General features: G+C 38.6%; 1 protein-coding gene across 3 annotated transcripts in view; it reads right to left on the reverse strand.

Annotated features, from left to right (window-relative positions):
* The window catches only part of SPATA6 (spermatogenesis associated 6), a 143,786-nt gene that overhangs the window by 22,600 nt on the left and 104,382 nt on the right, over positions 1 to 16,804 (reverse strand). For 2 of the 3 annotated variants that reach the window (XM_053576009.1, XM_053576011.1), the window contains one exon: positions 16,671 to 16,770. In XM_053576009.1, the coding sequence (XP_053431984.1) occupies positions 16,671 to 16,770 (100 nt within the window). The remainder of the gene's footprint in view (positions 1 to 16,670; positions 16,771 to 16,804) is intronic. The other variant, XM_053576010.1, reaches the window with a different exon arrangement.

Consider the following 16,804-nt stretch of genomic DNA (forward strand, 5'->3'; position numbering starts at 1 on the left):
TGAGAGCCTACCTTACCCATCAGAGTTGCTTTTATTAAGAAGTGCAAAAACAACGGATGTTGGCACATATGGTGAGAGAAAGGTCTGCTTCTACTCTATATGTGAGACTGCAAAGCAGTACAGACTCTGCAAAGAACTAATGTAGACCTACTATTGAATCCAGAAATCCCACTACTGGATACCTACACCTAAAAGAAAATAAGTCATTTTATCAAAAAGATACCTGAACTTGAATGCTTAAGAAGCACAATTTTACAATCTCAAAGATGTGGAATCAATCTAAGTGCTCATAAATTTGTGGGTGGATTAACAAAATGTGGCATATAAAAACCATGGAATACTTACCACTCAGCTGAAGAAAGGAATGAATTTCTTTTGCAGCAATTTGGATGGAACTAGAGACCACTGTCCTAAGTGAAACATCTCAAGACTGGATAAACAAATACCACATGTATTCTCTATTTTGAACTAATGAATGAGCACAGAGAAAATTAAAAGTCATTGGACATTACTAGGGGGAAAAGGGGAGGAGAAGAGGGATAAAACCCATTTGAGAGGTACAATGAACCCTATCCAGTTGACAGGCACACTAACAGCCCTGGCTCAAGCATTGTAAAAGATATTGATGTAAGAAAAACACTTGTACCCACTTAAAATTTTGAAATAAAAAGAAATAAAAGAAAAAAACCTTGCGAACAAACAAAACAAATCTGGCTAAGTTTATCTCTGGAAGACACATGACAAAAATACTAAAGAGTATTATCATCACAGAACTAACGAATCATAAAGGAAGCTTAGATATGAAAGGATAAATGAAAATCAACAAAATGATAAAATATAGCTACATGTAAATAGGTATTGCCTGCAAAAAATATAATGAAGTAACATAATGCTTAAAATGTGTAGATAATAAAAACACAGAGATAATATTATGTTAAGCTAGGAAGGGATAAAAAAAGATATAAAAATTATATTAAACATTAGTAAGAATAGTTATATGAATCTTAAAGGAAACATCAAAAGAACAGAAAGTAAACATGGTAGCAAAATTAATTCATAATATACACCTAAACCAGAAGAAGATAAAATGGAAGTAAATAAGTAATATGGAAAAGGAAGTACAAATAGAAAATAGATTTATACCCAAATATGTTAGTAGGTACGTTAAATATGAAAATACTGAATACTACACTTAAAACACAATGGTTTCTACATTGCATAAAAAGTTGTTTGTTATATGATACTAAATGTTTTCCATTAAATATAAACATAAAGGTTAAAAGTATAAGGATGAAAGAAGATATTCTCCGCAAAACACCGACTTTGCAAATAAATGTTGAGCAAACTGAGCCTTGATCTTTAGCATAAGACTGGCTTCCTGCTTGAGAGACCTGGAGAATCACCAGAAGGACATGTGAGTGTGTAGTGCAGATAAGAAAACTGGCCTCCAAGGGAGAATGCATAGGCAGGGTGTGGCAATACCAGGCCTAGCTGATGGTAAAGATTCTCTAGATTCCAAAGGTCTCTTGATGCTGGAGGCAGAGATTGTGCTCAAGGTCCGTGGTTTGGCCAAAACAAAAGAGGAGATATTCCATCTGACCTTCTCCATGTCCTCCCTAATCAGTACTAATGTCCTGCAAGCATTTTGTCTAGTTGTTCCCATTTTATGATAATAAATACAGACCTGAGCTTTACTTGGAAGGGCTCCTCCCAGAGCTCCTTAATTCTGACACAGACATTGTGTCAAACCTCCTCATTCTTTGAGCCTAGATCCCCTCGGGTGACCCCAAACCCCTTCAAATAAAGGTATTTTAGCTATAGAAATATGGAATATAGTGAACCTAAAGAAAAATTATTAGTAGAAATAAAGATATTTACTAATGATAGATATAATTCACATTTATACGCATCTAATTTTTAAAAAGGCAAAATTATTAACTAAGACAGAGGAATTAGGGAAATTATAACAGGAGATATTTTAGAAGTTAAGATTGTTCTATCTCCCAATATTTGAAAGAGGAACCAGACAAGAAAAATTAATAAGGATAAAGAAACACTGAACTAATCATGAACAAAACTGCCTAGATGTCAAGCAAACTATACTGTGTCACAAAAAGGCTCATTATTTTGAAGTATACATGGAATCAAAAATAACCATATACTAGCCTATAGATGAAGTCTCAAGAACTGTCATATCAAAGCATGTATTTTTAAACCACAGCATGATGACATAATAAAATAAAACAAAAATAGAATGTCCCCCCAAGAAGGTCTATAAATCCAGCAATACACCTTTAAGTAACAGGATGGTAAAAGAAAAAACTACAATGGAATTTAGAAAGTAATTAGAAGCAAAGTGTAGCAAAAAAATATGAAATTAACATTTACCGGGAATGCAACATCAGCAAGATGGCCCACTAGAACTCCAGAGCATTCATCCCTCTGGCAAAGACAATCAGACCAACAAATACATAGGTACATTGTAAGTGAATAAGCCAGAGAGAGTGCCAGTGTGTCGGAAGAGCAGGAGATGCCTGGGCAAGCACAGAAATTCAGGATAGCCACTGACAGAGAAGCAAACAACAGGTCTCCACTATCCCCTCCCCAAAAAACAATTAGTGGAGAACCAGGAGGCACTTCTCCCCTATGGCAAGGAGGTAAGGAAAAGGATCCCAGCAATCCCCAGTAACACCGGGACACCTACAGACCTCACTTCTGGGGTCCCCTGAACTCATAGGCCCTAAACCCAGCCAAGGGAACTGCTGGGAGTCCACACAGGTGTGCTTCCACAAGAGAAGGAGCTGATACAGTGTCCCAAACCCACAACCGAAATGGGTGCTGCACAACACCATCTTAAACTGGAACTACAAACTATGTCTCTTCCTCTGGGTGTGAGCAGCCATTCACGTACAATGGTTTCCCTTCATCCTTAGATTAAGCCACCAGAGAACTACCCCAGCCAGATAGCTCAACCCCCTATCAGGTTGTAAGCAGCTGCTACATTCTTCCCTGTGAAGACTTTGCATACCCTCACCTCAAACTCCTCGTGTTCGAGCTGAAGCAACACCCAGCCTCCTATGGAAACTGTAGTTTGGTCACTCAGAGCAGTCATCCCTTTCTAGTGCCTAAGTTAAAGAAGTACCCTACATCCCAGGGAAATGGTGCCTGAGTCCCTGAACAGTAACATCCCTTCAGCTTGAGCTGAAGCGGCACATTGCTCCCTGGAGCATCAGTGCCCAAGATAAGCTGGGCAGCTGCAGATCCCCGGGCTGAGATGACATAGTGCCCACATCCCAGGGAAAAAAGCAGTGGCTGGGTAATTAGATTTGGGAGGAGAGCAAGATGGCGGCCAAGTAACAGCTTCCTTGCATCTGGGCACTGTGAGTCTGGGGAGATAGGACTCCAGGCATCTCTGGCTGGTGGGATACGCCTATTATCACCCCTGTGAGGATACAGAGAGTCAGTGAGAGACTTCTGGACGCCAAGAGGAGGACTAAAACAGTGGAAAACCGGCAAGTGGTCGCGTGTGTTCAATGGGTCTAAACCTGCCCACAACTGTAAGTTCAGTAGCAGCAAGACTGCAAACCGGAAAGGCCTTACTCTGAACTGTTTTGGTGTCTTTGGCACTCAGTTGAACTGCCTTGGGGAGAGCCTCAGCGGGAATGCGGAGAACTTTGGTAAATGTCTAGGGCCCCAGTCTGAGCCGCTGAGCCAGACGAAGCTAATAGTGTTTCGCTGTGGGCCACAGGGAGCCATTGTGAGCGATCTGCCCCGGCAAGCTCCGCCCTCAGGGTCCCAGAGCTAGAATCGGGTGGGAACCGGTAACCAAGCAACCGAGTAGCCTAAGGGTGGGGTCTGAGGCATCTTGCAGCCCTAACCCTCAGGGGCAGAGTGAGACCAGTTTTGGCACACTGGGTAAGTGGATAGCCACTTCAGCAGTGATTCCAGCGACAAGCACTTTCCTGGGAAAGCTTCTGCTCAGCAAGTTTACAAGTTCAAAGTGCCTTTGAAGTGGGCTGAAGAGAGATTTAGGGTGTCTACCTGCTGGGGTTTGAGAAATCAGCAGCCTCCAGTCGTATCAGAACTGTGATTAACATATGATACCCCAGAACACCACGTGTTGCCCAGACAATATTCAACAACACATACATACTGCTTTGTTTTTGGTTGTGTTTTGTTTTTTCAGTTTTTTTGTTTTTGTTTCTTTTTATTTTGGTTTGGTTGTTTTTCGTTTATTTTGATGTTGTTCATGTAGTTTTGTTTTTTAATTTCAACCTTTTCCGTACAGATTTTTTACTTTCTCAAGTTTTCTAGTTTAATTATAATTTCCCATTGCTGCCTTTTTTAATAACTAGAACTTCATTTTTGCTAGTGTTTCTACCACTATTATTTGGTTTTGCACCCAATTTTGTCCCATAAAGTTTTCTGTTTGCCTGTTTTGGTTTGATTTATAGCATTTTTGTCTTTCCTCTCTACTTGGTGGAGGTGGGGTACTGTGTCTGATCAGGTTAGCAAAGAGCTGCTGACCTCAAGGGACCCACCCAACTGGACAACCCCAGAAGGTGGTTTTTTTAAAGGTGTGTCAAAGTACCCTACTGTACACCTATATTGCTCTGTCTCCCTCTTTCTGTGCCTCTCTTCTTTTTGTCAATATTCCTTTTACCCACCCCCTTCTCCTTTCTCTATTTTTTTTTTTTTCCTTTTCACTCGGTCCTTCTTTCTTTCATCTCTTTCTTCCTCTTCAACCTTCTCACCCTTCTGGTCCTGAACCAAAAGGACTCATCTAACCCTTAGTCCACAGGCACGAGAATTTAAAGAGCAAGAGGAATTGAAAGGGAAATTAGGGCAAGGAAACAGATAAAAGAAATCACTCATGAGGAAGAATCAGCAGAAAAATCCAGGCAACATGAAGAACCAGTCCAGAACAACCCCGCCAAGGGACCATGAGGTAGCTACTGCAGAGGATTCCACCTATAAAGAAATTTTAGGAATGACAGAAAGGGAACTTAGAATACACATGATGAAAACAATGAAAGAAATGATGGAAACAATGAAGGAAATTGCTAATAAAGTAGAAAATAACCAAAAGGAAATCCAAAAACAGAATCAAATAAGAGAATATAAAAAGGATATAGCAGAGCTTAAGGAACTGAAACTGTCAATCAGGGAACTTAAACATGCAATGGGAAGTATCAGCAACAGGTTAGACCATGCAGAAGAAAGAATTTCAGAGGTAGAAGACAAAGTTCTTGAGATAACTCAGATAGTTAAAGAGGCAGAAAAGAAGAGAGAGAAAGCAGAATGTTCGTTGTTAGAATCATGGGACTTTATGAAGCATTCCAACATATGAGTGATAGGAATTCCAGAAGGGGAAGAAGAATGCCCCAGAGGAATGGAAGACATACTAGAGAATATTATAAAAGAAAATTTCCCAAAGATTCTGACACACTGCTTTCAGAGGAATATCGGACCCCAGGTCGCCTCAACTCTAACCGAGCTTCTCCAAGACACATTGTGATGAACCTGTCCAAAGTCAAGACAAAAGAAAAGATTCTGCAAGCTGCCAGGAGTAAGCGCCAGTTGACCTACAGGGGCAAATCCATCAGAGTGACTGCAGACTTCTCTAATGAAACTTTACAAGCAAGAAGACAATGATCATCTACATTGAATCTACTTAAACAGAACAATTTCCAGCCCAGAATTCTGTACCCTGCTAAGCTAAGCTTCAAAATTGACGGAGAAATAAAATCATTTACGGATATACAAACATTGAGGAAATTCGCCACATCAAGACCAGCTCTACAGGAAATACTTCAACCTGTTCTGCACACTGACCACCACAATGGATCAGCAGCAAAGTAAGAACTCAGAAATTAAAGGACAGAACCTAACCACCACACTGATGCAAAAGATAAAACTAAGCAATGGACTCTCACAAAATAAGATGAATAGAATACTACCACACTTATCAATTATCTCAATAAATGTTAATGGCTTGAATTCCCCCCTGAAGAGACATAGATTGGCTGACTGGATTAAAAAACACAAGCCATCCATTTGCTGTCTGCAAGAAACACACCTGGCTTCAAAAGAGAAATTAAAGCTCTCAGTCAAGGGTTGGAAGACAATTTTTCAGGCAAATGGAATTCAGAAGAAAAGAGGAGTTGCAATCTTATTTTCAGATACATGTGGATTTAAAGCAACTAAAGTCAAAAAAGACAAAGATGGTCACTTTATATTGGTCAAGGGAAAAATACAACAAGAAGACATTTCAATTCTAAATATTTATGCACCCAATTAAAATGCTCCCAGATTCTTGAAACAGACTTTACTCAGTCTGAGCAATATGATATCTGATAATACCATCATAACAGGGGACTTTAACACTCCTCTTACAGAGCTGGACAGATCCTCTAAACAGAAATTAAACAAAGATATAAGAGATTTAAATGAGACCCTAGAACAACTGTCCTTGATAGACGCATATAGAACACTCCACCCCAAAGATAAAGAATATACATTCTTCTCATCACGCCATGGAACATTCTCCAAAATTGATTATATCCTGGGACACAAAACAAATATCAACAGAATCAAAAGAATTGAAATCTTCCCTTGTATCTTCTCAGACCATAAGGCACTAAAGGTGGAACTCAACTCTAACAAAAACGCTCAACCCCACCCAAAGACATGGAAATTAAACAATCTTCTGTTGACTAACAGATGGGTGCAGGAAGAAATAAAACAGGAAATCATCAACTTCCTTGAGCATAACAACAATGAAGACACAAGCTACCAAAACCTCTAGGATACTGAAAAGCAGTTTTGAGAGGAAAATTCATCGCTTTAGATGCCTACATTCGAAAAACAGAAAGAGAGCGCATCAACAATCTCACAAGAGATCTTATGGAATTGGAAAAAGAAGAACAATCTAAGCCTAAACTCAGTAGAAGAAAAGAAATATCCAAAATCAAATCAGAGATCAATGAAATTGAAAACAAAAGAATCATTCAGAAAATTAATGAAACAAGGAGTTGTTTTTTTGAAAAAATTAATAAAATAGATAAACCATTGGCCAGACTAACTAGGAATGGAAAAGTAAAATCTTTAGTAACCTCAATCAGAAATGATAAAGGGGAAATAACAACTGATCCCACAGAGATACAATACATCTGGTACTATACATCTCTGAATAGTACCAGAAACTCTATGCCCAGAAATTTGACAATTTGAAGGAAATGGATAAATATTTGGAATCACACCCTCTCCCTAGACTCAGCCAGGAAGAAATAGAGCTCCTGAACAGACCAATTTCAAGCACTGAGATCCAAGAAACAATAAAAAATCTTCCAACCAAAAAATGCCCTGGTCCAGATGGCTTCATTCCAGAATTCTATCAAACCTTCAAGGAAGAGCTTATTCCTGTACTGCAGAAATTATTCCAAAAAATTGAGGAAGCAGGAATCTTCCCCAACACATTTTATGAAGCAAACATCACCCTGATACCAAAACCAGGAAAAGACCCAACCAAAAAGGAGAATTTCATATCAATCTCACTCATGAATATAGAAGCAAAAATTCTCAACAAAATCCTAGCCAATAGATTACAGCTTATCATCAAAAAGTCATTCATCATGATCAAGTAGGCTTCATCCCAGGGACACAAGGCTGGTTTAACATATGCAAGTCCATACACGTTATCCACCATATTAACAGAGGCAAAAATAAAGATCACATGATCCTCTCAATAGATGCAGAAAAAGCATTTGATAAAATACAGCATCCTTTTCTAATTAGAACACTGAAGAGTATAGGCATAGGTGGCACATTTCTAAAACTGATTGAAGCTATCTATGACAAACCCACAGCCAATATTTTACTGAATGGAGTAAAACTCAAAGCTTTTCCTCTTAGAACTGGAACCAGACAAGGTTGTCCTCTGTCACCTTTACTATTCAACATAGTGCTGGAAGTTCTAGCCAATACAATTAGGCAAAACAAGGAAATAAAGGGAATCCAAATGGGAGCAGAAGAGGTCAAACTCTCTCTCTTTGCTGATGACATGATCTTATACTTACAGAACTCCAAAGACTCAACCACAAGACTCCTAGAAGTCATCAAAAAATACAGTAATGTTTCAGGATATAAAATCAATGTCCACAAGTCAGTAGCCTTTGTATACACCAATAACAGTCAAGATGAGAAGCTAATTAAGGACACAACTCCCTTCACCATAGTTTCAAAGAAAATGAAATACCTAGGAATATACCTTACGAAGGAGGTGAAGGACCTCTATAAAGAAAACTATGAAATCCTCAGAAAGGAAATAGCAGAGGCTATTAACAAATGGAAGAACATACCATGCTCATGGATTGGAAGAATCAACATTGTTAAAATGTCTATACTTCCCAAAGCAATCTACCTATTCAATGCCATTCCTATCAAAATACCAACATCGTACTTTCAAGATTTGGAGAAAATGATTCTGCGTTTTGTATGGAACCGGAAAAAACCCTGTATAGCTAAGGCAGTTCTTAGTAATAAAAATAAATCTGGGGAAATCAGCATACCAGATTTTAGTCTGTACTACAAAGCCATAGTGCTCAAGACAGCATGGTACTGGCACAAAAACAGAGACATAGACACTTGGAATCGAATTGAAAACCAAGAAATGAAACTAACATCTTACAACCACCTAATCTTTGATAAACCAAACAAGAACATACCTTGGGGGAAAGACTCCCTATTCAATAAATGGTGTTGGGAGAACTGGATGTCTACATGTAAAAGACTTGAAAATGAACCCACACCTTTCCCCACTCACAAAAATTGATTCAAAATGGATAAAGGACTTAAATGTAAGGCATGAAACAATAAAAATCCTCCAAGAAAGCATAGGAAAAACACTGGAAGATATTGGCCTGGGGAAAGACTTCATGAAGAAGACTGCCATGGCAACTGCAACAACAACAAAAATAAACAAATGGGACTTCATTAAACTGAAAAGCTTCTGTACAGCTAAGGAGACAATAACCAAAGCAAAGAGACAACCTACACAATGGGAAAGGATATTTGCATATTTTCAATCAGACAAAAGCTTGATAACTAGGATCTATAGAGAACTCAAATAAATCCACATGAAAAAAGCCAATAATCCCATGTATCAATGGGCAAGAGACATGAATAGAACATTCTCTAAAGATGACAGACGAATGGCTAACAAACACATGAAAAAATGTTCATCATCTGTATATATTAGAGAAAGGTAAATCAAAACAACCCTGAGATATCATCTAACCCCGGTGAGAATGGCCCACATCACAAAATCTCAAAACTGCAGATGCTGGCGTGGATGTGGAGAGAAAGGAACACTTTTACACTGCTCGCGGGACTGCAAACTAGTACAACCTTTCTGGAAGGAAGTATGGAGAAACCTCAAAGCACTCAAGGTAGACCTCCCATTGGATCCTGCAATCCCATTACTGGGCATCTACCCAGAAGGAAAAAAATCCTTTTATCATAAGGACACTTGTACTAGACTGTTTATTGCAGCTCAATTTACAATCGCTAAAATGTGGAAACAGCCTAAATGCCCACCAACCCAGGAGTGGATTAACAAGCTGTGGTATATGTACACCATGGAATACTATTCAGCTATTAGAAAAAATGGAGACTTCATATCCTTCGTATTAACCTGGATGGAAGTGGAAGACATTATTCTTAGTAAAGCATCACAAGAATGGAGAAGCATGAATCCTACGTACTCAATTTTGATATGAGGACAATTAATGACAATTAAGGTTATGGGGGGGGGGAGCAGAAAGAGGGATGGAGGGATGGGGGTGGGGCCTTGGTGTGTGTCACACTTTATGGGGGCAAGACATGATTGCAAGAGTGACTTTACCTAACAATTGCAATCAGTGTAACCTGGCTTATTGTACCCTCAATGAATCCCCAACAATAAAAAAAAAAAAAAAAGTCGTAAAAAAAAAAGCAGTGGCTGACCTGAAACACCCTGCCCTACAGGTCAAACTAAGGTCCTTTCTCCCCTGGAGCTACGTTATGCCCCTAGCAGTTCTCAACCTGTGGGTCGTGACCCCTTTGGGAGTCAAATGACCCTTTCACAGGGGTCGCCTAAGATCATCCTGCATATCAGATATTTACATTATGATTCATAACACTAGCAAAATCACAGTTATGAAGTAGCAATGAAAATAATTTTATGGTTGGGGGTCACCATAACATAAGGAACTATATTGAAATGTTCCAGCATTAGGAAGGTTGAGAACCACTGCCCTAGAGTCTGAACTGCTGAGACATCCCTCCCCCTGCAGAGTGGCGTCATCACTGAGCTGTCCCTGCCAACCCAGAGCCCAAACAAGAGCTATGCGCCTCCATTCTGAGGCTGCCACTTTACCTGGCCTCACAGACGCTGTTAGTGCCGAATCCCATCATCCTAGGGCTTAGAGCCACTACTATCCAGCGCCTCATCCCCTGGTATCCAAGTTGCCACTGAGCCCTACCCTAATCCCTGGGCCCAGATCTGCAGAACATCCCTCCTTCCCCAGGTAGTACCAAGTCTTTCCTTCCAGGAGAAAATCACAGCTATACTCCAGCCCACTGGGTTCAAGCTGCTAAGGAGTGCCTCAAAGTCACAGACCCTGGCTCTTTGGGAAACCTACATCCAACCTTGCTGTAGAGAGCAAACCTGCATCCCAAGACTCAGGTACCATAATAGGTTCATGAGATCCTGAGCCTAGGATCTCAGCCTCAAAGCTGCTGCAGCACCTCTGTCTTGAACCCAGCATAACTACAGCTACTTATAGGCTATTTCTTACCTGACACCAAGAGAGAGTTTTCTTTAAATCCCTCTGTTATGGGTAATATAAGAACAGCAGGACTACAAAAGACCAAGACACTACAAATATCAACAAACTGTACTTCTGTTCATGTGGCTGCTGCTGCTGCTACAAAATTCTGCAGTCTAGGCCACTGAGGTACACACAGTTATTCTAATGTTGAATACATCTGAAGAAACTACAAGGAGAATATACCACCACCTATCCAGAAAGAAAGTCATCACAGCCTTCCCATCTGGCACACTAAAATCCAACTGTATGTAAAAGCTTTCTCTACAATAATCACCCTAGAAAGTTTAGAAGAGGCGATTGTTCCACTAGATGGACAGACAGCAATGTAGGGACATAAGAAACCTGAAAAGGTAGGGAAATATGATACCGCTAAACTAACGTAACTCTCTAGTACCCATCTTCAGTGAAAAGGAAATCAGTAAATTGCTGGATAAAGAATTCAAAATAATAATCATGAGGAAACTCAACAAAATATAATAAAATACTAACAGACAATTCAACAAAATCAGAAAAACAATTCAAGATAGGGATGAGAAATCCAACAAAGAGACACAAATAAAAATACCCCCCTAAAATCCTGAGCCTGTAGAATTTAGAAAATGACATAAATAAATAAATAAATAAAAACAGAGCTTCAATAATACACTTGATCAACTGAAAAAAAGACTCTCTGAACTTAAAGATAGGTCATTAGAAATTACCCAGAGAGAGAGAAAAGAATAGGGTGAAGAAGCCCACACAACATACGGCACAACCCTGATGAACACATTCCAGGAGGGGAAGAGAAAGGAAAAGGCATAGAAAACCCATCTGAAAACCCAATGAAATATTATCTAAAAAGTTTCCACGTCTGGAGGAATATAGACGTCCAGATTTATGAAGCTCAAAGATTCCCCCAAAAGATCTAACTAAAAACAGTCCTTCTTAAAGCACATTCTGACCAATTTGCCAAAAGTTAAAGGCAAAGAGAATTCTAAAAGTAGCAAAAGAAAAGTGTCAAGTTAACCTGTAAGGGAATTTCCATAATGGAAATTAAACAACTTGTTCCTAAATAACCAAGGGGGTCAATGAAAAAATTAAAAAGAAAATTAAAAAATTACCTGAAACAAATGAAAATAGAAACACAAAATACTAAAACACATGTGCTAGAGCAAAAGCAATATTAAATACAATGTTTATAGCAACAAATGCCTACATCAAAAAAGTACAAAGATTCAAATAAACAACTTAACGATGTGTCTCAAAGAACCAGAGAAGCAAGAACAAACCAAATTCAAAACATGTAGAAGAAATAAAGATCAGAGCAAAAACAGATGAAGTTCAAACTAAAAAGAAAATAAATGAGATCAATACAATAAAACGGTTTTTTTGTTGTTTGTTTGTACAAGATGGGATTTTGTTACTACTCAGGCTGGCCTCAAACTTTTGGACTCAAGTGAACTTCCTACCTCAGCCTCCTGAGCAGCTGGCCCTACAGAAACGCATCATCATGCCTGATTCAAAAAGCTGTTTTCTTTCTTTTTTTTTTTTTTTAAGATAAACAAAATTAACAAACCATTAACTAGACTAATTGAGAAAAAGAATAAACTCTGAGAAATAAAATCAGAAACAAAAAAGACACTAACAACTGATACCACAAAAATAAATGCAAAGGCTCAATAGAGACATTATGAATTAACTATATGCCAAAAACTAGAAAACCTAATGGAAATGGATATTCTTGTACATATACAACCTACCAAGATCAAACCAAGAATAGAAAATCTGAACAGACTAATGATGAGTGATGAGGTTGAATCTGTTAAAGGAAAAAAAAACTTTCATTAAAAAAAGCCCAAGATCTGATGTTTTTAGTGCTGAATTGCACTTTTTAAAGAACTAATTTCTATTCTTCTCAAACTCTTCCAGAAAATTATACAGAAGTATATTCTTCCAAACTTGTTCTATGGGGCCAGCATTATACCCCAATACCAAAACCAGAGGAGGACACAATAAAAACAGAAAACTGCAGGCCAACATTCCTGATGAACACAGAAGCAAAAATCCTGAAATAAAAATACTACCAAACTCAAATCCAGCAGCACATTAAAAAGATCATTCAATGTAATCAAATTGAATTTGTCCAGGAATGCAAGGATGGTTGAACATATGCCAATCAATAAATGTGATACATCATATCAACCAAATGAAGGACAAAAACTATATATTCATCTTGAGAGATACATAAAAAGCATTTAATAAAATGTAATGACCCTTCATGATAAAAACTCCCAACAAATCAGGCAGGTATAGGAGGAACACACCTCCACACGGTAAAACCATACATGACACATTCACAGCCAACATCATATTGAATGGGGAAGTTTGAAAGTTGTTCTACTAAGATCTGAGGCAAAACAAGGATACCCACTGTCACCACTTTTCAACATATGAGGTCTGACAATTAAATTTGTGAACTCATCATAGAAAAAGTGCTACACACCTCCTTGCTGAATATGGTCACCTCCGAGTTACTCCCCTTGGGAAGCTATGTATCAATGCCAGTGCCCAGTCCACCCTTCAGAGCAATTTTGGAACACTTTTTCTGAAATGACCATCAGAGCTGCCATCATATAAAGTCTGACAATTAAGTCCATGAACTTGCCATGGCACACTTATGTTGGCAGCACTGTACCAACAACTCAGTAATGTTTGATACCCTTGGTATATCAGTGCCTCACAACTGTGTTCACATCAACATGTAGCAGCATCCTGCTGAATGGCATCCATTATTATTGTTGTATATTTTTGTGTCCCATATAACAACAGTATACATGTTTAAACAAATAAAATAAACAACAGAATAATTAAAATAGCAAGTTAATAAAAAAAAAAAAACTTTGATTGCCAGGAATGGTGCCTCCTGCCTGTAATCCTGGCAGCTTGTGAGGACAAAGTGAGAGGATTTCTTGAGGCCAGGAGCTGGAAACTAACCTAGGAAATATTAGTAAGACCCCATCTCAACAAAAAATTTAAAACATTAGCTGGGCATTGTGGCACATACCTATAGTCCCAACTACCGGAGGTGGGACTGAGGTGAGGAGATTGTTTGAGTCCAGGAGTTCGAGGCTGGAAATATGGAAGGGTGGAGTGCAGTAGCCCAAAAAGTACCTCATTCCAACCTCAAAGTCCTGGGCTCATGCAATCCTTCTGTCTCCGCCTTCTGCAGGCTACTATGCCTGGCTCCGGTGTACATGTGCTTGTGTGTTTGGTGTGTCCACACAGAGATGAGATCTCACTATGTTATCCAGGCTGCCAAGAAGACTACATATTTAAATGTGAAAGAGAACAAAAAGCCTTTAGGAGAAAATACAGAAGGAAGTCTAGAAGTTGACAAAAATTACAAAAATACTGAGCAAAAAGGAAAAAATTATAAATTGGATTCATCAGAATTAAGAACTACTTTTCATCAAAAGATACCATGAAAACACTGATAAGTAAGGCACAGAGAAAGAAAAGAAACGACTTGAATGGGCATTCACAAAGAATGACCAATAAACATGTTCTCTAGTCATCAGGAAAGAGCAAATTAAAACCAGTACTTTTTACTTATGAGAATGCCAAAAGGAAAAGACACACATACACAATCAATAAAGCAGTAGTGAGGATGTGGAACAAGAACGCTCCCCAGTTGGTACTGGGACTGTAACTGAGACCATATGCAAAATTCTCTGGCAGCATCTACTAAAATTAAATGTACACACACCCTCTGACTGAGTAATCCACTGGTAGGTAAATGACATGGTTTGGATACTTGACCTCTTCAAATCCCATGTTGAAATTTGACCCCTGGTGGAAATTTTTCCCCTGGAGGTGGAACTTAGTGGAAAGTGTTAGGGCCATGGCTTGGCCCACCTCAGCACAGGCAGGAGTGAGTTCTCTCCATTAGTCTGCTTTAGAGCTGGTTCTTTAAAAGAGTCTGGCCCTTCTTCCTCACTCTTGCTCCCTTTCTCTTTATGTGACATCCCTGATACTCTTTGCCTTCCCTCTTGATTGGAAGCGCCCTGAAGCCCTCACCAGAAGCAGATGCCGGCACCATGCTCCTATACTATAGTCTACAGAACTGTGAGCCAAAATCAAATAAACTTTTTTTTTTTGGCCAGGGCTGGGTTTGAACCCACCACCCTCGGCATATAGGGCTGGCGCCCTACTCCTTGAGCCACAGGCACTGCCCCCAAATAAACTTATTTTATAAATTATCCACTCTCAGGTATTCCTTGATAGCAACACATTTTATCTGGTTACAACACAGTATATAAACCAAATAAAATGTACACATCACTCAAGAACATGTGTATACTACTCACAGCAGCTCCATAATAGCCCAATTCTGAAACAACCCATATGACCACCAACAGAGGAATAAATAAATGTGTATTTTCATACACAATACAATGCCACACAGAAGCAAGATTGAAGAACTACTTCTATGTAAAACAATAAGTCTGAATTGTAAAGAATGCCTGTAAAAGCAAAGCAAAACAAATTAGAATAAAAAAAGTAGACACTATAGGATGTTATTTACATAAACTTCAAAACATGCAATACTAATCTCGCTGTTGGAAGGTAGGTAATGCTTTGTTAGAAGCTAAATGATGTTTATACTTGGAGTGACAATGACTGATAGGAAAGGAAGTGCTTCTGCAACAGATCATGTTTTGTTTCCTGATCTGGTAAATAATTTACATGTGTCTGTTGATTTTATTATAATTCAATAAGGTATTATTTAGGATTTGTACATTTACTATATGTATATTATACTTTGAAAACAAGTCTAATTTTAGAAACAGCATGTATATAGGAACTTAAAATTCTAAAAACTGATCCTAATGTCCAGGATATATCTCCAGGACTAAGCTTAGTGCCCAACATGACACTAATGATAAATGATTATTTTTTAAACTAATGAATGAAACAAGAAATCAAATACTAAAAGAGTATACTATTATTATTTCTCAACTGTCATTCATGTGAATATTTATTTGCCTTATTGCAAAAATCATCTTCATATTAATGTTCTCTAGCATTAAACCTGGTAAGCCTGACCTGCTGTTATCCTCTTTTAAATATTAATGTACAAATCAGCTGAGAATCTTCTTCAAAGTACATACTTCTCACTCTCTTCTCATGCTACCATTTAGAATCAAATATATTTGCAGCATATGAAAATGTTTTATATTGGGCCAGCAAACAAGGTCTCATATTTGAAGGCTATGAAATAATTATCAGGAGGGTACTAATACTTTTGAGATACTGTCTTGCTCAGTCTCCCAGCCTAGAGTGCAGCGGTATCTTCACAGCTCACTGTAACCTCAAACTCCCAGGCTTGATTGATCCTCCTGTCCCAGCCTCCCAAGCAGCTATAGATGTGCACCACCATGCCTGGCTAATTTCTCTACTTTTGTAGAGATGGAGTCTTCCTCTTGCTCAGGCTGGTCTCAAACTCCTGGCCTCAAGCAGTCCTCCCATCTCAGCCTTACAAAGAGCCAGAATTGCAGGCGTTGAGTCATTGCACCTGGTCATACTGACTCATTATATGGTAATTACTAGTAACATTGTTTTGAGTTCGGATGATCTATGCCAAACATTTTCCATGACTCAGGTCAAGCAAGAAGTTAGATACATTGCCTTTAGGAAAACCATGAAATTGTTTTCTTTTTTCTTTCTTCTCAGTGACTAAATATTGCAAACTTTACACATCTCAGGTGGTTTCCTTGCCCTATTATAAATAGCCTTCAAGAGAAAATTTCAGAAACTAACATATAAATGTCTTTGATGAGCCTGATGTGATTTCAAGACATTTTTTACCCGATCATGGATCTCATCGCAGTTTGAAGGTGAACACCAATCAGAATGGAACCTGTAGACATTAAAAAAAAAAAAAAGGCAATTTG

This window comes from Nycticebus coucang, chromosome 22, assembly GCF_027406575.1.
Source record: "Nycticebus coucang isolate mNycCou1 chromosome 22, mNycCou1.pri, whole genome shotgun sequence".
In the NCBI taxonomy this organism is placed as follows: Eukaryota; Metazoa; Chordata; class Mammalia; order Primates; family Lorisidae; genus Nycticebus; species Nycticebus coucang.